At 51.0% G+C, this 23931-nt stretch overlaps 2 protein-coding genes across 3 annotated transcripts; both read right to left on the bottom strand.

The window, feature by feature from the left end:
* Positions 1-245: 245 nt before the first annotated feature.
* Positions 246-10045, bottom strand: ENSA (endosulfine alpha). 2 transcript variants are annotated; one of them, XM_058042949.1, is made up of 3 exons: positions 9893-10045; positions 7614-7742; positions 246-2533 (listed from the first exon to the last, which is right to left on the bottom strand). In XM_058042949.1, the coding sequence occupies exons 1-3, from the start codon at positions 9947-9949 to the stop codon at positions 2363-2365; spliced, it is 357 nt and encodes a 118-aa protein (XP_057898932.1). In that variant the 5' UTR covers positions 9950-10045; the 3' UTR covers positions 246-2362. The 2 variants fall into 2 exon arrangements, with proteins under 2 accessions (XP_057898932.1, XP_057898933.1); XM_058042950.1 differs by lacking the exon at positions 9893-10045 and adding an exon at positions 9703-9733.
* Positions 10046-10497: 452 nt separating this feature from the next.
* GOLPH3L (golgi phosphoprotein 3 like) lies at positions 10498-22960 on the bottom strand. The gene is made up of 5 exons (XM_058042878.1): positions 22912-22960; positions 20958-21140; positions 16973-17104; positions 15198-15312; positions 10498-13173 (listed from the first exon to the last, which is right to left on the bottom strand). The coding sequence occupies exons 2-5, from the start codon at positions 21132-21134 to the stop codon at positions 12746-12748; spliced, it is 852 nt and encodes a 283-aa protein (XP_057898861.1). The 5' UTR covers positions 21135-21140; positions 22912-22960; the 3' UTR covers positions 10498-12745.
* Between the last annotated feature and the right edge of the window lie 971 nt (positions 22961-23931).

Below are 23931 nucleotides of genomic sequence, written 5' to 3'. Positions count from 1 at the left end.
AGAAAGAAAATACAAGGGAAAAAATGGGGAAAAAAGAAATCAAAGTTTGGGATGCTCTGGCACAGCTGTGCCCACTCTTGTCCCTGCATGGAAAAGTGACACCAGGGCAGCAGGAGGGGACAGGTTTTCTCCCTCTGGTCAAGCTCAGCCAAGCCCTTCTGGTTTTGTCCTTCTGACCAAATTCAGTCAAACCCCTCTGGTTGTGTTCCTTTATCCAAATTCAGTCAAACCCCTCTGGTTTTGTCCCTTTTAGCCAAATTCAGTCAAACCCCTCTGGTTTTATCCTTCTGACCAAATTCAGTCAAACCCCTCTGGTTTTATCCTTCTGACCAAATTCAGTCAAACCCCTCTGGTTTTGTCCTTCTGTCCAAATTCAGTCAAACCCCTCTGGTTGTGTTCCTTTATCCAAATTCAGTCAAACCCCTCTGGTTTTATCCTTCTGTCCAAATTCAGCCAAGCCTCTCTGGTTTTATCCTTCTGACCAAATTCAGTCAAACTCCTCTGGTTGTGTTCCTTTATCCAAATTCAGTCAAACCCCTCTGGTTTTGTCCCTTTTAGCCAAATTCATCCAAGTTCCTCTGGTTTTATCCTTCTGTCCAAATTCAGTCAAACCCCTCTGGTTTTATCCTTCTGTCCAAATTCAGTCAAGCCCCTCTGGTTGTGTTCCTTTATCCAAATTCAGTTAAACCCCTCTGGTTTTGTTCCTTTTAGCCAAATTCATCCAAGTTCCTCTGCTTTTATCCTTCTGACCAAATTCAGCCAAGCTCCTCCAGCTGAGGTTGGGGCTCTACCCCCAGAGCACCCCGAGATGTTTCAAACCCTGCCCCAGCCCCTCTGGAAATGTTAGATGTTGTCTCCCTTGTGAGCTGAGCCAGGGACAGATCTCAGCTCAGCCCAACACCACCCCTGCTCCTGGTGTTTATTATCCTGAGATTTAAAAAAATATATATATATTTTTTTTTTCATCTCAGCCAATTTCTTCACTTTGAAGCTCTCAAGCTCACAGCTGACTGTGCCTTCAGGGCTGGGATCACACCTGTGAGATGTGGGATCACATCTGTGAGACCTGGGAACACAATTTCCAGGTCTGAGATCACAATTTCCAGGTCTGAGAGCACACTTTCAGACCTGGGATCACACCTGTGAGATTTGGGATCACTCTTTGCAGATCTGGGATCACAACTTCCACGTCTGAGATCACACTTTCCAAATTTAAGATCCCACTTTACAAGTCTGGGACCGCACTTTCTAAATCTAGGATCACAATTTCCAGAGCTGAAATCACTTTCCATATCTGGGATCACTCTTTGCAGAGCTGGAATCACTCTTTCCAAATCTGGGATCACAATTTCCACATCTGGGATCACAATTTCCAAATCTAGGATCATTTTTTGCAGACCTAGGATCACACCTGTGAGATGTGGGATCACTCTTTCCAAATCTGGGATCACCATTTCCACATCTGGGATCACTTTTCAGATCTGGGATCACAATTTCCACATCTGGGATCACTCTTTGCAGAACTGAAATCACTCTTTGCAGATCTGGGATCACCATTTCCATATCTAGGATCACAATTTCCAGATCTGGGATCACAATTTCCAGATCTGGGAACACACCTGTGAGATGTGAGATCACTCTTTCCAAATCTAGGATCACTTTTCAGATCTGGGATCACAATTTCCATATCTGGGATCACAACTTCCATATCTGGGATTACACTTTCCAAATTTGGGATCCCACTTTCCAGATCTAGGATCACAATTTCCACATCTGGCATCACATCTTCCATATCTGGGATCACGCTTTGCAGATCTGGGATCACACCTGTGAGATCTGGGATCACAATTTCCACATCTGGGATCACCATTTCCACATCTGGGATCACGATTTCCATATCTAGGATCACAATTTCCAGATCTGGGATCACCATTTCCACATCTGGGATCACCATTTCCACATCTGGGACCACTCTCCTGCCCAGCTGGCTCAATCTCTGCTTCCCCAAGCCCTGCAATCCCTTTCCCACCCCTCAGCCCTGCCCTGTGCCCTCCTCCAGGTGCCCCCTCTGGGGCTGTCCCAGCCAGCAAGGGGGCACAGCTCCAGTGCCTCTGAGAGCCACGATGGTGCCAAACAGCAGCAAAATTAAGGCAAAGCCTCTCTGGGAGGAAGGGCCAGCCCAACCCTGCCCTCCCCCAAGTCACCTTTGGGGTGTGTTTGCTGCAAAGACTCAAACAAACTACGTGGATTCTGCTGCTCCCATCCCTATGGTACAGTGAAGTTCAATCCATTTAGCCAAAAAAAAACCAAAAAAAAAAAAAATAGAGACAAAAAAGAGGGCAGCCCCCAGCTGGGAGTGCAGCTACCCTGCCAGCTTGCTGGTGACCAGGGAGGATTTCCTCTGGGGCAGGTCCTGGGGCGTGGGGATGTGGTCTCCTGTCACCAGGTTCTTGTCAGGCCCTGCACTGGGCAGCTGCTTGTTCTTCATCTTGGCCTTGGCCATGTTGTAGTCGCCAGAATCGAAGTATTTTTGCTGCAAGGGGGAGAAATGTTTGGGTTATTGGGAGTGAAGGAGGAGCAGGGGGAGAGCAGAGCCATGGGGAGCCTTTGGGGAGGGCTAAATTGGGATTGGGATTGGCTGTGCAGGATTTGGGATTGGGGTTGGGTGTGCAGGAGGAGGGGAACAGCAAAACCATGGGGAAAAAAAAAGAAATCCAAGCTTGGGATGCCCAACACTCAACACCCCTCAAATACCACCTGTCTCTGGTGCTTTTTATCCCTTTATCCCTTTCCCTTTATCCTTTTTATCCCTTTCCCTTTTTCCTTTGGAGAGGGTTAAATTGGGATTGGGGTTGGGTGTGCAGGATTTGAGACTGGGATTGGGAGTGGGATTGAGTGTGCAGGATTTGGGATTGGCTGTACAGGATTTGGGATTGGGAGTGCAGGATTTGGGATTGGGATTGGGTGTGCAGGATTTGGGATCGAGTTTGGGTGTGCAGGAGCTGGGGAACAGCAAAACCATGGGGAAAAAAACAAATCCAAGCTTGGGATGCCCAGCACTCAACACCCTTCAAGTTCCACCTGTCTCTGGTGCTTTTTACCCCTTTATCCTTTTTATCCCTTTCCCTTTTTCCCTTTGGGGAGGGTTCAATTTGGATTGGGATTGGGTGTGGAGGAGTTAGAACTGAAATTGGCTGTGCAGGATTTGGGATTAGGATTGGGTGTGCAGGAGCAGGGGCACAGCAGAGCCATGAGGATCCTTTGGGGAGGGTTAAATTGGGATTGGGGTTGGGTGTGCACGATTTGGGACTGGGATTGGGAGTGGGATTGAGTGTGCAGGATTTGGGATTGGGGTTGGGTGTGCAGGATTTGGGATTGGGGTTGGGTGTGCAGGAGCTGGGGAACAGCAAAACCATGGGGAAAAAAAAAAAGAAATCCAAGCTTGGGATGCCCAGCACTCAACACCCTTCAAGTTCCACCTGTCTCTGGTGCTTTTTACCCCTTTATCCTTTTTATCCCTTTCCCTTTTTCCCTTTGGGGAGGGTTCAGTTTGGATTGGGATTGGGTGTGGAGGAGTTAGAACTGAAATTGGCTGTGCAGGATTTGGGATTGGGGTTGGCTGTGCAGGATTTGGGATTGGGATTGGCTGTGCAGGATTTGGGATTGGGGTTGGGTGTGCAGGAGCTGGGGAACAGCAAAACCATGGGGGAAAAAAAAAGAAATCCAAGCTTGGAAGCCCAACACTCAAAACAAAGGTTTGCCTCGACACCCTTCAAATACCACCTGTCTCTGGTGCTTTTTATCCCTTTATGCCTTTATCCTTTTTATCCCTTTCCCTTTTTCCCTTTGGGGAGGGTTCAATTTGGATTGGGATTGGGTGTGCAGGAGTTAGAACTGAAATTGGTTGTGCAGGATTTGGGATTGGGATTGGCTGTGCAGGAGCTGGGGAACATCAGAACCACAAGGATCCCTCAGGGAGTGTTGGGATTTGGGATTTGGGTTTGGATATGCAGGAGCAGAGCCACAAGGATCCCTCAGGGAGTGCTGGGATTTGGGATTTGGGTTGGCTGTGCAGGAGCAGAGCCACAAGGATCCCTCAGGGAGTGCTGGGATTGGGATTTGGGTTGGGTGTGCTGGGATTGGGATTAGGGTTGGATATGCAGGAGTAGAACCACAAGGATCCCTCAGGGAGTGCTGGGATTGGGATTTGGGTTGGTTGTGCAGGAGCAGAGCCATGAGGATCCCTCAGGGAGTGCTGGGATTGGCTTGGCTGTGCAGGATTTGGGATTAGGGTTGGATATGCAGGAGCAGAGCCACAAGGATCCCTCAGGGAGTGCTGGGATTGGGATTAGGGTTGGATATGCAGGAGCAGAGCCACAAGGATCCCTTAGAGAGTGCTGGGATTGCTCTTTCCCAGGCCATGAGCAGATGACACAAGGGGAAATGCAGGCAGGAGTTAGGGCAGGTTTAAATTAGAGGCCTTTGGCCCCCAGGCAGTGACTCAGGCCAGGCCTGACTCAGGCACCTCTGACACAGAGCTGGGACCTTTGGATGGCGGCAGCAGCCCTGACCCACTGAGCCCTGGCACGGCAGGGAGGGGAAACCTCTGCAATGGTGGGATCACATCTGAGAGGGCTGGGATCACATTGCCAGAGCTGGGATCACATCTGAGAGAGCTGGGATCACATCTGAGAGGGCTGGGATCACATTGCCAGGTTTGGGATCACATCTGCCAGGGCTGGGATGACACCTGTGAGGGCTGGGATCACACCTGAGAGAGCTGGGATCACACCTGTGAGGGCTGGATCATAACTGTGAGATGTGGGATCACATCTGTGAGGGCTGGGATCACACCTGTGAGAGCTGGGATCACATCTGTGAGGGCTGGGATCACACCTGAGATTTGGGATCACATCTGTGAGAGCTGGATCATAACTGTGAGATCTGGGATCACATCTGTGAGATGTGGGATCACACCTGAGATTTGGGATCACACCTGTGAGATGTGGGATCACATCTGTGAGAGCTGGATCATAACTGTGAGATGTGGGATCACACTTGAGAGATCTAGGATCACACTTTCCAAAGCTGGGATCACATTGCCAGGTTTGGGATCACACCTGTGAGAGCTGGGATTATAACTATGAGATTTGGGATCACATCTGTGAGGGCTGGGATGACACCTGTGAGATTTGGGATCACATCTGTGAGGGCTGGGATCACACCTGTGAGATGTGGGATCACATCTGTGAGATGTGGGATCACATCTGTGAGATTTGGGATCACACCTGAGAGAGCTGGGATCACACCTGTGAGGGCTGGGATCACATCTGTGAATGCTGGGATCACACCTGTGAGATGTGGGATCACACCTGAGAGAGCTGGGATCACACCTGAGAGAGCTGGGATCACACCTGTGAGGGCTGGATCATAACTGTGAGATTTGGGATCACATCTGTGAGATGTGGGATCACACCTGTGAGGGCTGGGATCACATCTGTGAGATTTGGGATCACACCTGTGAGATGTGGGATCACATCTGTGAGAGCTGGATCATAACTGTGAGATGTGGGATCACACTTGAGAGATCTAGGATCACACTTTCCAAACCTGGGATCACATTGGCAGGTTTGGGATTGCCTCTGTGAGAGCTGGGATCACATCTGTGAGATTTGGGATGACACCTGAGAGATTTGGGATCACATTTTCCAAAGTTAAGATGACATTTTCCAGGTTTGGGATCACACCTGTGAGATTTGGGATCACATTTTCCAAAGTTAAGATCAAACTTTCCAGGTTTGGGATCACACCTGAGAGACTTGGGATCACATTTTCCAAAGTTAAGATCACACTGCCAGGTTTGGGATCACACCTGTGAGATTTGGGAGCACACCTATGAGATTTGGGATCACATTTTCCAAAGTTAAGATCACACCTTCCAGGTTTGGGATCTCACTGCCAAGGTTTGGGATCACATCTGTGAGATTTGGGATCACACTTTCCAGGTTTGGGATCACACCTGTGAGATTTGGGATCACACTTTCCAGGTTTGGGATCACACCTGTGAGATTTGGGATCACACTGTGAGATTTGGGATCACACCTGCTGAGCCAGAGCCTGACAGGATCCTCTGCACTGGGATGAGGAGCCCGGCCTGGAGAGCCACAACTTTTGGGATGATGAACCAGGATTTTTGGGATGATGAACCAGGCCTAGACAGATAGGACTTTTAGGATGATAAACCAGGATTTTGGGATGAGGAGCTAGGGGTGACAGAGCCAGGACTTTTGGGATGATGAACCTGGCTTAGAGCCAGGACTTTTGGGGTGAGCCAGGCCTACAGAGCCAGAACTTTTGGGATGAGGAGCTAGGGGTGACAGAGCCAGGACTTTTGGGATGAGCCAGGCCTACAGAAACAGGATTTTTGGGATGATGAACCAGGACTTTTAGGATGGTGAACCAGGACTTTTGGGATGATAAACCTGGCCTAGAGATGGGACTTTTGGGATGAACCAGGCTGACACAGCCAAGACTTTTGGGATGATGAGCCAGGCCTAGAGAGACAGGATTTTTGGGGTGCTGAACCAGGACTTTTGGGATGATAAGCCACACCTAGAGCCAGGACTTTTGGGGTAAACCAGGCCTACAGAGCCAGGACTTTTGGGATGGTGAACCAGGATTTTTGGGATGATGAGCCAGGCCTAGAGAGCCAGGATTTATGGGACGAGCCGGGCCTACAGAGCCAGGACTTTTGGGATGAGGAGCTAGGGGTGACAGAGCCAGGACTTTTGGGAGGATGAACCAGGATTTTTGGGATGATGAACCAGGACTTTTGGGATGGTGAACCAGGATTTTTGGGAGATGATGAGCCAGGCCTAGAGAGCCAGGATTTATGGGATGAGCCAGGATTTTTGGGATGGTGAACCAAGACTTCTGGGATGATAAAGCAGGCCTAGAGAGCCAGGACTTTTAGGATGATAAGCCTGGCTTAGAGCCAGGATTTATGGGGTGAGCCAGGCCTAGAGCCAGGATTTATGGGGTGCTGAGCCAGACTGACACACCAGGACTGTGGGGTCATAAACCAGAGTGACAAACCCAGGACTTTTGCCCCACAGAACAATCCCTGGCCCTTCCTGCACCATCCCAGCTCAAAGGGCATCCCAGTGCCAATCCCACCCATCATTTGATTGAATTTCATTTCAAATTAATTCAACTCCTTCAACTAAAATTAGAATTTTAATTTTAGTTAAAATTAAAACTAAAATTTTTTTAGACAAAAAAATTTAAAGTTAAAATAAAATTTGAATTTTTTTTTAAATTTTAAATGGATTTTTGGGTGTAAAATTAAAATTTTAAAGCGTATTTTTCAATTTTAGTTTTAATTAAGATTTTAAACTTTATATATAAATAATAAATTTATGTTTTCTTAATGAGATAATAAATTCAATTTTAAATTTTATATACAAGTAATAAATTCATTATTTCTTAATGGAATATAAATTCCATTATATATTTTATAAATATAAAAAATTTATAAATATAAATGTTTTCAATATAAATTTTACTTATATATGAAATTTTAAATTTTTTGGATCTCCTGTGCCCTCACTCACCCCTTTCTGCAGCCTCTTCATGAGGAAATCAGAGCCCCCAGGTTTCTGGCCCAGGTTGGGATATTTGGCCTTGAGCTTGGCCTCCTCTGCCCTCTCAGGGGAAATGCCTTTGTCCTTCTCCTGACAGTCCTAAAATACAGAAAAAAATCAAAAGTTATTCATTAAATAACATTTATGTTATTTATTACATCATTCATTTATATTTATGAATTAAATTTAAATGTATTTAATGAAATTTTCATTATTTTCTTATGAAGTTATATGTATTAATTAAATTAAAATTTATTTAATAAATGAAATGTTATTATTAAATTATATTAATTTCTATTTAATATAATATAAAAATTTATATATTTATCAATACTATATATCTATACATAATATATTAATAAATCCTAATATTAATACAATATTAATATTAATACAATGCAATATTAATCACATTAAATATAATATTGCAATAATATTGCAATAATATTGCAATAATATAATATAATATTGCAATAATATAGCAATAATATAATATAATATAATATAATATAATATAATATAATATAATATAATATAATATTATATTATATTATATTTTATTATATATTATATTATATTACACTATATACTACATTACATTATATCAATATAATAATAGCTAAATCTATTTATATTTATTAATCAAATTTAAATTTATTAAATAAAATGCACATTATTGCTGACATTATTAATTTATATTAAAATATTTAATTAAAATTTATTTCTTTAACGAAATGCACAATAATTTATGTTTACATTCATTTCTTAAATCAAAATTTATTCATGAAAGGAAATTGACATTATCGATTGCACTATTAATTTACATTTATTAATTGCATCAACATTTACTTCATAAATAAAATTGGCATTAATTATTACATTACTAATATATATTTGCAAATATTTATTAAATAAAAAATTATTTATTAAATAAATTTTACATTATTTCTTTTGGGAAGGAATTCCTGGATTTTAGGCTGAATTTTAGGAAGGAATTCCTGGATTTGGGGGTCCTGGGAAGGATTTTGGGGGTTCTGGGGAGGATTTGGGGGTCCTGGGAAGGATTTCAGGAGTCCCAGTCAGGATTTTGGGGGTCCTGGAAAGCTTTTAGGGTTCCTGGATGGGATTTTGGGGTCAGGGGGGTCTGACAGCAGCACCCAAAGCTTCATCCCCTAAAACCATTGCAGGGTCTGGGACTGCTGCCCTGAGCTCCCAGTTACCCCATCCCAGTTACACCAATCCATCCCAGTTACCCCATCCCAGTTACCCCATCCCAGTTACCCCATTCCCAGTTACCCCAATCCCAGTTATACCAATCCATCCCAGTTACCCCATCCATCCCAGTTACCCCAATCCCAGTTACCCCATCCCAGTTATACCAATCCATCCCAGTCACCCCAATCCCAGCTACCCCCATCCATCCCAGTTACCCCAATCCCAGTTACCCCAATCCATCCCAGTTACCCTATCCCAGTTACCCCAATCCCAGTTCCCTCCCAACCCCATCCCAGTTACCCCAATCCCAGTTACCCCCATCCATCCCAGTTACCCCATCCCAGTTACCCCAATCCATCCCAGTTACCCCTATCCCAGTTATACCAATCCATCCCAGTTACCCCATCCCAGTTACCCCCATCCATCCCAGTTACCCCATCCCAGTTACCCCCATCCATCCCAGTTACCCCATCCCACTTACCCCCATCCATCCCAGTTACCCCATCCCAGTTACCCCCATCCATCCCAGTTACCCCATCCCACTTACCCCCATCCATCCCAGTTACCCCATCCCAGTTACCCCCATCCATCCCAGTTACCCCCATCCATCCCAGTTACCCCCATCCCAGTTACCCCATCCCATCCCAGTAACCCAAATCCCAGTTACCCCCTCCCATCCCAGTTCCCCCATTCCATCCCAGTTACCCCCATCCCAACCCCATTACCCCCACCCCAGGTTAATCCCAGCCCCCTCCAGTCCCCGTTACCCCATCCCGGTCCCATCCCGGGTCCATCCCGGTCCCATCCCGGTCCCCCCCAACCTCACCCCACCGGCCCCACGCACCCCCCACGCCGCCATCGAGCCTAATCCGGAAGTCCCGCCCACTCCCAGCCCCGTAGCCAATCAGAGTCCGGCTTTCGCCAGACTGACTACAGAAATAACCAATCTCCGCTTAGGACTGGAAAGAGGGACGTGCAGGCGATCCAGTGGGAGTTCGCCCGATACCCCCTCAGTCCCCCGGGAGTTCCCCCACCTGTTTTTCCTGCCCGGTCTCCTCCGTGAAGGCGCCGGTACCGAGCGGGGCTGCCATAGCGGCGAGGGGGGGGCTCTGCGCTCCCTCCGCTGCGTCCGGCCCCGCGCCCTGCTCCAAAATGGCCGCCACCGCCTCCACCGCCTCAGCTGCGTGACGGACAGCAGCTCTACCCAATGAGCGCAGAGAAGCGGCCGCAGTGACATCACACCTGACCAATCAGTGCGAGCGGGGGGCGGAGCACTGAGGGGAGGTGGTGCCAGCAAAAGGGCGGGGCAACAAAGACTGGCATTAACAGCGACCAATGGAAAGCGAGAAACATCGAGGGGGCGAGGAAACAGGCGGGGCTTCCCCCCTGTCCCACAGACCCACGGGTTCGAGACCGGGGCCGGGAGGGTGCGGGGACACCGCGGGGACACCGAAAAGCCCCAAAAAGCGCCCCCGGGATGGAAAAGGGGCCTGGGGGAGGAGGGAGCTCACCCGCACCCATCAGCTGAGACCACCCGCAGCTCATGTCACCCGTGTCACCCTGGGGACATCCCGCCCCCTCCCGGGCAATGCCAACGCCGGCAGCTGCACCCACTGAAACACGGACACGGCACGGGCTGCAGAGAAATAATTCAGCTTTAAGTGAACTACAGGAGAATCAAGTGGGGGAGGAAGGAAGGAAGGAAGGTTGTGAACAAAAATAATCACAGTTTCACTTGGTTCTTCTTACTAGAAAGAGCAGCTGAGCCATGAGGGCACAGCCTGAGGGGGGCTCTGGGTGCCCAACACCGCCAAACCATCCCAGGAGGGTGTGAGCTCCCCATGGGCACCCCAGAGCTGGAGCTGGATGTGGGAGAGGCACCCAGGAGTCCTGTCTGTGCCAGGGTTTGGCCTCTTGGAGCAGCTCCTGGGGCGCCCCAAACTCTGCCACCCCAATTCTGCCACCCCCGGCTCTGCACTGGCCTCAGAAGGAAATGCCCAAGGAGCGAAGAGCTGCTGCCACCTCTCCCTGGAGGCACCACGAGGCTCTGGTGGTGGTGCTCGTGGTGGGTTCTCACCTCCCAACCCTACCTGGGAAGGGGAAAAACAAAAATCCCCTGGTCCCTCCCCAGGCTGAGCCCACCCAGTGCCCCAGGAACTGCAGGCCCCCATGGGGAGAGGGGTCCAATTGATGGGACCCATCAAGGATCTCCTCCACACCATGTGAGGTCTTATTGAAGGCCACCAGCATGGCCCAGATCATCTCTGTGGCCATGCCTTTGGCACCTTCCAGGTCCAAGTCCTTCTGGGGAGAGGGTTCCCCTTGATGGGACCCATCAATGATCTCCCCCACATCATGTGAGGAGGAGTGTAGGACTTCTTGAAGGCCACCAGCATGGCCCAGATCATCTCTGTGGCCCTGCCTTTGGGACGTTCCAGGTCCAAGTCCTTCTGGGGAGACCCCAGGGTGGAACCCCATGATGGGACCCACCAAGGAGAGGTTTTAGAACTTACTGAAGGCCACCAGCATGGCCCAGATCATCTCTGTGGCCCTGCCTTTGGCACCTTCCAGTTCCAGGTCCCTCTGGGGAGACCCCAGGGTGGAACCCCATGATGGGACCCACCAAGGAGAGCTTCTAGGACTTATTGAAGGCCACCAGCATGGCCCAGATCATCTCTGTGGCCAGGCCTTTGGCACCTTCCAGGTCCAAGTCCTTCTGGGGAGAGAGGTTCCCCTTGATAGGACCCCATGGAGGGTGTGAAGTCCCCTTGATGGGACCCATCAAGGATCTCCCCTACCCCACGTGAGGAGGGGTTTAGGACTTACTGAAGGCCACCAGCATGGCCCAGATCATCTCTGTGCCTTTGCCCTTAGCACCTTCCAAGTCCAGGTTCTTCTGGGGAGACCCCAGGGTGGAACCCCATGATGGGACCCACCAAGGAGAGCTTCTAGGACTTATTGAAGGCCACCAGCATGGCCCAGATCATCTCTGTGGCCAGGCCTTTGGCACCTTCCAGGTCCAAGTCCTTCTGGGGACAGAGGTTCCCCTTGATAGGACCCCATGGAGGGTGTGGAGTCCCCTTGATGGGACCCATCAAGGATCTCCCCTACCCCACGTGAGGAGGGGTTTAGGACTTACTGAAGGCCACCAGCATGGCCCAGATCATCTCTGTGGCCCTGCCTTTGGGACGTTCCAGGTCCAAGTCCTTCTGCGGACAGAGATTCCCCTTGGTAGGACCCCATGGAGGGTGTGAAGTCCCCTTGATGGGACCCATCAAGGATCTCCCCTACCCCACGTGAGGAGGGGTTTAGGACTTACTGAAGGCCACCAGCATGGCCCAGATCATCTCTGTGGCCATGCCTTTGGCACCTTCCAGGTCCAAGTCCTTCTGGGGAGACCCCAGGGTGGAACCCCATGATGGGACCCACCAAGGAGAGCTTCTAGGACTTATTGAAGGCCACCAGCATGGCCCAGATCATCTCTGTGCCTTTGCCCTTAGCACCTTCCAAGTCCAGGTTCTTCTGGGGAGACCCCAGGGTGGAACCCCATGATGGGACCCACCAAGGAGAGCTTCTAGGACTCATTGAAGGCCACCAGCATGGCCCAGATCATCTCTGTGGCCAGGCCTTTGGCACCTTCCAGGTCCAAGTCCTTCTGGGGAGAGAGGTTCCCCTTGATAGGACCCCATGGAGGGTGTGGAGTCCCCTTGATGGGACCCATCAAGGATCTCCCCTACCCCACATGAGGAGGGGTTTAGGACTTACTGAAGGCCACCAGCATGGCCCAGATCATCTCTGTGCCTTTGCCCTTAGCACCTTCCAAGTCCAGGTTCTTCTGGGGAGACCCCAGGGTGGAACCCCATGATGGGACCCACCAAGGAGAGCTTCTAGGACTTATTGAAGGCCGCCAGCACGGCCCAGATCATCTCCATGCCCTTGCCCTTGGCAGCCTCCACCTCAGGGTCCATATCCAGCAGGTCCTTGGTCCTGTTCATGGCCACGTCGTACTTGTCGTCGGCCAGGCTGGCAAAAACGTTCTCCAGCACGTCCGAGGCGTGGGCCAGCACCAGCAGGGCCAGGGTCCTGCGCTCCATGCGCTGGGGCTCGTTGACCCAACGCTCCAGGACGCTCTCCTGGAGCCTCTTGAGCAGGCGCTGCTTCTCGGAGGCGTTGCACACGGGGTGCGTGGTCATGTCGAAGAGGAGGAAGTTCTGCTTCTCCGTGGTCAGGATGCCCTTCTCCACCAGGGCCTTGGCCAGGCGCTCGCGCACGTTGCGCAGCTGGTACTGCAGCTTGAAGGGGTTCCAGGTCTCTCCTGAGGGGACGGCAGGCTCTGGTCAAGGGTTGTTTGCCAATCCCAACGTCCTTCCACCCTTCCGTGGTGGCCTGCTTGGGCTCTGAGGTCCAAGACTTCCACCAAAGCTCCCAACCCAGAGAATTCTACTCTGCCCCCACATTCAACCTTCTCCTGGACCTTCAGGGATCTCCAGGGATCCACAGCCAGGCCAAGGAGACTCTGCTCAAGGTTTCCTTCCCAATTCCAATGTCCTTCCATTCTTCCATGATGTCCTGCATGGACACCAGGTTCTGCCACAGGAGGTCTGAGGTCCAAGACTTCCACCAAGCTCCCAACCCAGAAAATTCTACTCTGCCCCCACATTCAACCTTCTCCTGCTCTCCTCATCTCCATGGACCTTCAGGGATCTCCAGGGATCCACAGCCAGACGAAGGAGACTCTGCTCAAGGTTTCCTTCCCAATTCCAACATCCTTCCATCCTTCCATGATGTCCTGCATGGACACCAGGTTCTGCCACAGGAGGTCTGAGGTCCAAAATTTTCACCAAGCTCCCAACCCAGAAAATTCTTCTCTGCCCTCACTTTCAACCTTCTCCTGCTCTTCCCATCTCCAGGAACCTCCAGGAATCAGAGCCAGGTCAGGGAGGCTCTGGTCAAGGTTTGTTTGCCAATCCCAGTGTCCTTCCACCCTTCCATGATGTCCTGCATGGACACCTGGCTCTGATCCCTTGGTGGAACTCAGACCCTCCTGGTGAAGCTCCCAGTGGAGCTTGAGGAGAAATCCCAGGAGATCTCCCAGGAGATCCCAGGGCAAATCCCTTCCCAAAGCCTCCTCCACCCATGGGTCATCCCAGGCTTGGTGAGGCCTCAGCATTTGGATCCCCCAAAATGCTTCCCAGGAGACCAAAATCCCATTGAGGATCTGGAAATCCTCCCAGGAGACCCAAATCTTATCTGAGATCCTCCAAAATCCTTCCCAGGAGACCCAAATCCCACCTGGGACCCCCCAAAATCCTCCTTCAAATTCTACCTGGACATCTAAATATCCCCCAGGGTGATCTGGGAAGGGAAATCAGGGAATCATGGACAGGCCTGGAGAGGGGTTTGGAGGGATTTGAGGGTCCAGAGCAGTTTTGGGATTCTCTAATCATCAGATCCTGGAGCTCTGGATGCAGAGGGTGACCCTGGATGGATTTTGGTGGCTTTGGTTGGGTCTCAGGGATGTTTGGACAGCCCTTAAAAGGGATTTTAGAGAGGGGTTTTGGAGAGATTTGAGAGTCCAGGGTGGTTTTGGGGTTCCCTTACTACCAGATCCCAGAGCTCTGGATGCAGAGCATGACCCTGGATGGATTTTGGTGCCTTTGGTTGGGTCTGAAGGACTTTTGGACAGCCCTGGAGAGGGGTTTTGGATGATTTTGAGAATCCAGGCTGGTTTTGGAGTTTCCTTACTACCAGATCCTGGAGCTCTGGATGCAGAGGGTGATCCTGGATGGATTTTGGTGGCTTTGGTTGGGTCTGGGTCCTGGAGCTCTGGATACAGAGAGGGACGCAAAGGGTGACCCTGGATGGATTTTGGTGGCTCTCAGGGATGTCTGGACAGCCCTGGAGAGGGGTTTTGGATGATTTTGAGAATCCAGGCTGGTTTTGGGGTTCCCTTACTACCAGATCCTGGAGCTCTGGATGCAGAGGGTGATCCTGGATGGATTTTGGTGGCTTTGGCTGGGTCTCAGGGATGTTTGGAGAGCCCTGGAGAGGGGTTTTGGATGTGTTTGAGAATCCAGGCTGGTTTAGAGTTTTCCTCACCACCAGATCCCAGAGTTCTGGATGCGGAGGATGACCCTGGATGGATTTTGGTGGCTTTGGTTGGGTCTGGGTCCTGGAGCTCCGGATACAGAGTGTGACCCTGGATGGATTTTGGTGGCTTTGGCTGGGTCCTGGAGCTCTGGATGCAGAGGATGACCCTGGATGGATTTTGGTGGCTCTCAGGGATGTTTGGACAGCCCTGGAGGGAGCTGGGATGGTGGAATCTCCACCTGGCCCTACCAGTGAGCAGCTCTATCCAGGTCTGCACCGTCTCTGCTGTCTCTGTGGCCTTGATGTGCCTGAGGGTCTCATCCAGCAGCACATCCCCGGTGGGAGCATCCGACTTCAGCAGCACCTGGGAGGAGCAATATCACAGAATATCAGCAAATTGTAAATTGGTGTCATTATTATTTAATTTTACATTATTATAGTTATACATAAATATTATATTAATATCATAGAATATAATAATATTGTGATTTTGTATCATTATAATATTGAAATTATGTAATAACATAATATTCTATTAATATTATATAGTATTATAATATAATAATTTTGCATCATTATTATATACTATTGTAATTATATAATAATAGTCTATCAATATATAATATTATAATATTGTAATATTGGATAATTATTGTACAGCATTGTAATGTTATAATGACTTAAAATTATATTAATATTATATACTATTATAATGTGTTAATATATTTGTACTTAATATTACTATAGTATTATAATGTGTAATCATGTAATACTATAATTATATTATATAATGTAATACTATAATTATATTATATAATATTGTCTTTTTGTTACTATATAATATTATATATTCGTATTATTATACTATATTATATATTTTATTAGTATGACATAATATATAATAATGTTATTATTATATAATATTGTAATTATATAATAATAGTCTATCAATATATAATATTATAATATTGTAATATTGGATAATTATTGTACAGTATTGTAATATTATAATGACTTAATATTATATGAATATTATATACTATTATAATGTGTTAATATATTTGTACTTAATATTACTATAGTATTATAATGTGTAATCATGTAATACTATAATTATATTATATAATATTGTCTTTTTGTTACTATATAATATTATATATTCATATTATTATATATTTTATTAGTATGACATAATATATAATAATAATATAATAATTAATAATATTAATTAATTAATTAATAAAATAATAAAAGCAGGCAGCTCCAAGGCTCAGACCCTGCCAGCTTGGCAGAAGGGGCCCAAAGAGTAAGATTTAGGGTTTAAAAAGTAACACAGTATGGTAATGTAATGATTCTTATAGGTTGTATGGAAATGTTATAGGATATGCATGCTGTAGTAGATTGGTTGATGAAAATGAGATTGAAATGAAAGCAAGCCTTGAGATGCCTCAGTTACTGAACACCTGGAAAACCATGGTGTGCTCACTGAAGGTGATCCCCTTGTGATGGAACAACACCCTCTGCAAGCAGGCAGCTCCAAGGCTCAGACCCTGCCAGCTTGGCAGAAGGGGCCCATAGAGGAGTTTTTAGGGTTTAAAATGCAACACAGTATGGTAATGTAATGATTCTTATAGGTTGTATGGAAATGCTATACGATATACATGCTGTAGTAGATTGGTTGATGAAAATCTGAATATTCAACACTGAAGATGATTTATTGTATTGTAACGGGAACTTCGCTCTCTTTTCATGCTCACTTCTTCATTTTCTCCTCTGCACTTCTTCACCCCCTCCTTTCTACAAGCTCTCCTCTCTCAAACCTTTCTCTTTAACTCTCTTACACTTTAAGCCTCTCTTCTCTCAGTCCTGCTCCGAGCTGCGGCTGGGCAGCTCCCAGCAGGGCCCTGCACCCATGCCCTTTGCAATAAACTGCAAATTCTACAACTTGGCTTCAAAGAGATCTCATCTCCATCCATCCCAACCCCCATCACTCCCCCAGACTCTCCTACAGACACTCTTACAACCTTCCTCTCCAGCAGCCTCTTCTTCCTCAGGGCCAGCGGCTCCAGGCGGATGCGGCCGCGCAGCGCCAGCTCGATGAGGATCCCGCCGCGCAGCCCCGAGGAGATGCAGTCGTTCCAGAACGAGGTGTAGCCCTGGGGAGAAATGGCAGGGAATTGAATTTGTCCTCTCTGTGCTTCTCCGTCCCTCCTGGACTGCTGGGATCCTGCCCAGGAGTCTCCCCAAAGCTTCCCAGATTTGCACATTTCGCTGCTTCCTTTCTCTAAACCTTCCCAGATTTCCACATTTCCCTGCTTCTCCGCCCAAGGCTTCCAGATTTCCACATTTCCCTGTTCCTGTTTCTTCAAACCTTCCCAGATCTCCCCTGCTCCTCTCTCCAAATCTTCCCAAACTTCCCTGCTCCTGTCTCTCCAAATCTTCCCAAATTTCCCTGCTCCTCTCTCTCCAAATCTTCCCAAATTTCCCTGCTCCTCTCTCTAAACCTTCCCACATTTCCCTGTTCCTGTCTCCAAACCTTCCCAGATTTCCCTCCTCCCCAAACCTTCAAAATTTCCACATTTCCCTGCTTCCTTCTCTAAACCTTCCCAGATTTCCACATTTCCCTGCTCCTCTCCCCAAAGCTTCCAGATTTCCAGATTTCCCTGCTTCCTTCTCTAAACCTTCCCACATTTCTCTCCTCCTTTCTCTCCAAAGCCTCCCAGATTTCCACATTTCCCTGCTCCTCTCTCCAAACCTTTCCTTTTCTGCCCTTTTTTCTCCCTTCCTGCTCTTTTTCCCTCCCTTTCTGCTCTTTCTTTCCTCCCCTTCTGCTGCTTTTTCTGCTGCTTTCTTTCCTTTTACTGCTCCTTCTTTCCTCCCTTTCTGCCCTTTTTTGCTCCATTTCTGCTGCTCTTTCTGCTGCTTTCTTTCCTCCCTTTCTGCTCTTTTTTTCTCCTTTTCTGCTGCTTTCTTTCCTCCTTTTCTGCCCTTTTTCCCCCTCCCCTTCTGCTGCTCTTTCTGCTCTTCTTTCCTTCCTTCTTGCTGCTTCCTTTTCTCCCTTTCTGCTGCTCTTTCTGCTCTTTTTCCCCTCCCTTTCTGCTTTTTTCCTCCTTTTCTGCTGCTTTCTTTTCTCCCTTTCTGCTGCTCTTTCTGCTGCTTTCTTTCCTCCTTTTCTGCTGCTTTTTTCCTCCTTTTCTGCCCTTTTCCCCCCTCCCCTTCTGCTGCTCTTTCTGCTCTTTTTTCCCTCCCTTTCTGCTCTTTTTTCCTTCCTTCCTGCTGCTTTCTTTTCTCCCTTTCTGCTGTTCTTTCTGCTCTTTTTTCCCTCCCTTTCTGCTCTTTTTTCCTTCCTTTCTGCTGCTTTCTTTTCTCCCTTTCTGCTCTTTTTTCCTTCCTTCCTGCTGCTCTTTCTCTGCATGGAAAACAAGGATGGAAGGACCTAAAATCCACCAGGAGCCTGCAGAAAAAGTGAAAAAACCTTTCCCAAAGCAAACAGGCTGGGCACCCCCAGCCCTCCCCAGGGCTGAATTCCCCATCCCCTGTGGCTCTGTTTGAGCAGAGCATGTGGACTCTGGGCTTGCCCAGCACAGAGAACCATCAAATAAACGAAGATTTTTTTATTTGCTTTCTCCACTTCCTTGTGCAGGAACACAAAGCAACCTTTCATCCCTGCCCTCCTGGTTTCCTTTCCTGGATTTTGCTCCTGGCTTTTTACAAGCAAAGATCTCCAGGAAAGGGTGTGTGAAGATGGGCAAAGGTTTCAATTTCCGTGCCTCAAGGGCATGTTAACCCCCGAGGAAATTTGAAATTCCAAAGCTCCTGGGTTATTTTCCAGCTTGGAAAATAAAAGCCAGCCTGGTTTGCAGCCAGGTCCTCCTACATGGACAGACTGGCACTTTAAATAACGAAATCACACCCTGAGCTCATTGAATTTGGCAAAAATCATCTTGTTTTTCCCCAGTCACCAAAGCATGAGCGAACACCTGAGCTGTGAAAACAGAGCCCAGCTCAGGGCCAGGGCTGCTGCTGCCTCTGCTTGTGAGCTCCAGGAATGTGGAAGGACAGGATGGAAGAATAATAATAATAAAAAAAAAAAGTGTGGCAAGGTTTTTCCCCTATTTGTTGTTCCTGGTGGCTCAAGGGCTGTTCCCAGGATACATTAACCAAGAACACCAAACACAGCCCAGGGGAACAGCAGCCCACGGCACCCCACTCCCAGGCTGCTGTCAAATATTTGCTCCAGGATTATTTGCATTGTGTTCCCTGAGCTGCTGCCACTTCCCAGTTGGCTCCCAGATCTGCTCTGGGGCTCTGGGACAGGACAGCCCCAGCCTTTGTCACTGTACAGCCTGGCCTGGATCCCTGGCACAGCTCAGCACCAGCTGGGACCAGCCCACGACTGCACAGCCCTGCTGGGAAGAAGGTTCTGGAACCTCACAAAGGTTTAACTCCACCCCTGGGGGAGGAAGAGGATGAAGAGGAGGAGGACATCTACCTCACGGTGGGAGACACAGGAATCATGGAATGGTTACAGATGGAAGAGATCTCCACTTGACCAAAGTGGGTTCCTGGAGCTGCAAAGCCTCTCTAGAAGCTTCTGCTCTGCCACTGCCACCCCAAAAAGCACCTTGGGCACCTGGTTGGCTTCCCCTGGTCTGCAATTCCCCATCCACTCATCAGGAACAGCAGATTTTAGAATTGTGGGATGGTTTGGCTTGGAAGGGACCTTAAAAGATCAACTGATCCCATTTCCATGGCAGGGCCAAGGTTCCACCACAGCCAACCTGGCTCATCCAACCTGGCCTGGGCCACTCCCAGGATGGGCTCAAACAGAGCCACAGGGGATGGGAATTCAGCCCTGGGAAGTTTTTTTTCACTTTTTCTGCAGGCTCCTGGTGGATTTTAGGTCCTTCCATCCTTGTTTTCCATGCAGAGAAAGAGCAGCAGGAAGGGAGGAAAGAAGGAGCAGAGAAGGAGGAAAGAAAGCAGCAGAAAGAGCAGCAGAAAGGGAGAAAAGAAAGCAGCAGGAAGGAAGGAAAAAAGAGCAGAAAGGGAGGGAAAAAAAGAGCAGAAAGAGCAGCAGAAAGGGAGAAAAGAAAGCAGCAGGAAGGAAGGAAAAAAGAGCAGAAAGGGAGGGGAAAAAGAGCAGAAAGCCATGGGACAACCTGTGCCAGGGCCTCACCACCCTCCCCAGGCTGATGCAGGAGATGGATGCAGGGGTGAAATCAAGGCACGGGGACAGCTCAGAGAACCCCACAGCAGGCAGAGCTGATAAACCGGTTCCTAGCAGCTGATAAGCACAAACCAACTGACCCCGGGGTGACAGGCACACAGGAGGAGCTCCCACAGGGACATTCCCACCCCTGGCTGGCCCAGCAAGGCAGCAGAGCTGCAGCTCCTGCTCCCTGCCCATCGTGGCTCCACACTCAGCCCAGCTGGCTCTGCTGCTCTCTGCCTCTTTCCCCTCCATTGTTAAGGGTGTCCCTGTGTGCCAGCTGCTGCTTTGGGGCTGCAGAGGAGGATGAAAGGATGTTCACCCTTTGATAAAGCAGCTGAGCCTCCTTCTACCCATGGCTTCAGCCCTGGAAAAAACACCTCCAACTCTGCTCAGCCCCTGTCCCCAAGGCAGAGCTGCTGGGACAGCATTATCAGCCACGTGCACAGCTCAGCTTGCCATCTCCTGGCACGGGGAGCCCAGAGCAGCTGGACCATCCCTGCAAGTGTCCAAGGCCAGGCTGGACAGGGCTTGGAGCAGCCTGGGATGGTGGAAGGTGTCCCTGTCCATGGTGAGGGTTTGGAACTGGATGAGCTTCACAGTCCCAACGCTCAACGCCACGGCTCAGTTGAGGTGTTGGACTCCATGATCTTTAAGATCTCTTCCAACCCAGTGATTCTGTGAAGGCCCCAAGCAAGTTCTGAGGGACAGCACTGAGAAGAACCCATCCCACCCTTTCTGCTGCTCCCTGAGAGCCTGGAGCCCGGCTTGCCCGCAGCGCTGCCCACCAGGCTCACCTCCTTGTCCTTCAGCCCCAGGAGCAGCACCTCCTCCATGAGGGTCAGGCGGATGTCCTTGGAGTCGTCGGGCTCGTCCTCGTTCAGCTCCCTGTCCGCAGCCTCCTCCTCACCCTCGCCCTTCCTCTCGGAGCCCCGGCCCTCGGCCCGCCGGCCCCGGCGCGTCAGCGTCGTCATCTCCGGCTGCACGGGAGGGGGGCACGGGGTGCTGAGACCCCAGACTCAAAACTCCAGAGCCAAACCCACCCCCCAAACCCCCTCCTCCATTCCCAGGCCCAAACACAAACCCATTTCCCCAAACCCAAACGCCTCCCACAGACCCAAACCCCCAGAGCCAAATCCCCTTCCCCAGACCAAGAGGCGCTCATCCCTTCTGCCCCAGGATTTCCAGCTCCCCCAGACCCAAATCCTCACCCCCAAACCCCCTCCCCCATTCCCAAACCCCCATTCCCAGAGCCCCAGACCCAGACACAAACCCACTCCCCCAGACCCCAAACCCCATCCCCCAGAGCCAAATCCCCTTCCCCAGACCAGGAGACGCTCATCCCTTCTACTCCAGGATTTCCAGCTCCCCCAGACCCAAAATCCCTCCCCCAAACCCCCTCCCTCAGACCCAAACCCCCTTCCCCAGACCAACAGACACTCATCCCTTCTACCCCAGCATTTCCAGCTCCCCCAGACCCCAATCCTCACCCCCACATCCACTCCCCCAGACCCAAGTCTCATCCCGCAGACCAAGGGACGCTCGCCGCTCCTACCCCAGGATTTCCAGCTCCCCCAGACCCAAACCCCCTCCCACAGACCCAAACCCAAACCCACTCCCCCAGACCCCCTGACCCAGATCAAGGGATGCTCCTACCCCACGATTTCCAGTTCCCCTAGACCCAAACCCCCAGACCCAACCCCCATTCCCAGACCAAGAGGCACTCATCCCTTCTGCCCCAGCATTTCCAGCTCCCCCAGACCCAAATCCCCTACCTCAGACCCAAACCCCCATTCCCAGACCAAGGGGAGCTTGTCCCTTCTACCCCAGGATTTCCAGTTCCCCCAGACTCAAAGCCCCATTCCTGGACCCCAGACCCAAACCCCCTCACCCAGACCAAGGGGCACTCGCTGCTCCCACCCCAGGATTTTCAGCTCCCCCAGACCCAAACTCCCATTCCCAGATCAAGAGGTGCTCGTCCTTCTACCCCAGGATTGATTTCCAGTTCCCCTAGACCCAAATCCCCTCCCTTAGACCCAAACACCCTTCCCAGACCCCAAACCCAAACCCCCTCACCCAGACCAAGGGACGCTCCTACCTAAAGATTTCCAGCTCCCCCAGACCCAAACCCCAGACCCCCTCCCCAGCCCAAGGGGCTCTCGTCCCTTCCCCCCCAGGGTTCCCAGCTCCGGGGTTGTCGGGGATCCCCATCCCCGCCATCGCTGGGCCGGTCGCAGCCCAGGTTCTGAGGGGAGGAGCAGCGGAGCCTCCGAGGCCGCACGGGCAGCGTCCGGGGACAGCCCCTGACCCACCGGGCTCCCAACCCTGGCCCGGTTCCGCCTCATCCCCCCGGGTTCCGTCCCACCCCTCACAGCCCCGATCCGGTTCTGCCTCATCCCCCGGGGGTTCCGTCCCACCCCTCACGGCCCCGGTCCGGCTCCATCCCACCGCCCTTGTCCCATCCCTCACGGCCCCAGCCCGCCCCTGCCTCACCCCTCCAGGCTCCATCCCACCCCTCACGGCCCCGGTCCGACCCTGCCTCACCCCTCCAGGCTCCATCCCACCCCTCACGGTCCCTGCCCGGCCCCGCCTCACTCCCCGGGCTCTGACCACCCCTCACGGCCTCGGCCCGGCTCCATCCCAGCCCCCGGCCCAGCCCCGCTCCATCCTGCCCGCGGGTGAAAATCCGCCCCCCCATGAGGGCTGGGGGCTGCTAAAGCCCCCCGCCCGCTGCTCCCCGCCCGGCCTCACCGCTGCCCGGCGGGTCCGCCCGCCCCGTTCCGCTCCGTTCCGGGGCCGCGGGCAGGAAAAGCCTCCGCGGGGCCGCCGCTGCTTCCTGGCCTCCGCTGGTCCCGCCCACGCCGCAGTTCTGACCAATGGGAGCCCGCGCGGGTCGGAGCAGCCAATGAGCGCGGCTCGGGTGGGTCAAGGGGCGGGACTTCCTACTGTCAGTCAGGGATTAGCTCCGCCCCCGCCCGCGTGTCGTGTCCCGCTCCCGTTCCTGTTCTTGTCCCGTCCCGTGTCCCCTCCTGGGTCCCATTCCCTGTCCTGTCCCCATTCCGTGTCCTGTCCCGTGTCCCGTCCCGTGTCCCCTCCTGGGTCCCATTCCCTGTCCCGTCCCGTGTCACCTCCTGGGTCCCATTCCCTGTCCTGTCCCGTGTCACATTCCGTGTCCTGTCCCGTGTCCCCTCCTGGGTCCCATTCCCTGTCCTGTCCCCATTCCGTGTCCTGTCCCGTGTCACCTCCTGGGTCCCATTCTGTGTCCCGTCCCGTGTCACATCCCAATCCCGTTCCCGCTCCAGTCCCGTCCTGTCCCGTGTCCATCCCCGCTCCAGTCCCGTCCCCTGTCCCATTCCGTGTCCTGTCCCGTGTCCCATCCCAATCCCGTTCCCGTCCCTGCTCCAGTCCCGTCCTGTCCCGTGTCCATCTCCGCTCCAGTCCCGTTCTGCCCTGTGTCCCATTCTGTGTCCAATCCCGTTCCCGTTCCTGCTTATCCCGTCCCGTGTCCCATTCCGTGTCAAATCCCGGTCCCGTCCCGTGTCCCATTCCCGTCCCGTGTCCCGTTCCCGCTCCAGTCCCGCCTCCTCTCCATCCCATTCCCGTTCCCATCCCGTCTCCCTCTCCCATCCCGTTCCCGTTCCGTGTCCCGTTCCCGTCCCGTCTCCCTCTCCCTCTCCCATCCCATTCCCGTCCTGTCCCGTGTCCCGTTCCCGCTCCAGTCCCGTCTCCCTCTCCCATCCCATTCCCGTCCTGTCCCGTGTCCCGTTCCCG

Source organism: Melospiza georgiana, chromosome 33 (assembly GCF_028018845.1).
Source record: "Melospiza georgiana isolate bMelGeo1 chromosome 33, bMelGeo1.pri, whole genome shotgun sequence".
Lineage (NCBI taxonomy): Eukaryota > Metazoa > Chordata > Aves > Passeriformes > Passerellidae > Melospiza > Melospiza georgiana.
This window is presented reverse-complemented; position numbering and strand designations above follow the sequence as displayed.

Bases quoted from the DNA above. Each gene is read 5' to 3' on its own strand.
- GOLPH3L (XM_058042878.1), bottom strand. From the start codon at position 21,134: ATGACGACGCTGACGCGCCGGGGCCGGCGGGCCGAGGGCCGGGGCTCC. The intron at 17,105-20,957 runs GTGAGCCTGGTG...ATTTCTCCCCAG, and splicing joins TGGGGCTGAAGGACAAGGAG to GGCTACACCTCGTTCTGGAA. The intron at 13,174-15,197 runs GTAGGGCCAGGT...CCGTCCCCTCAG, and splicing joins CTGGATAGAGCTGCTCACTG to GAGAGACCTGGAACCCCTTC.
- ENSA (XM_058042949.1), bottom strand. From the start codon at position 9,949: ATGGCAGCCCCGCTCGGTACCGGCGCCTTCACGGAGGAGACCGGGCAG. The intron at 7,743-9,892 runs GTGGGGGAACTC...TCTGTATTTTAG, and splicing joins AGACCGGGCAGGAAAAACAG to GACTGTCAGGAGAAGGACAA. The intron at 2,534-7,613 runs GTGAGTGAGGGC...TCCCCCTTGCAG, and splicing joins TGAAGAGGCTGCAGAAAGGG to CAAAAATACTTCGATTCTGG.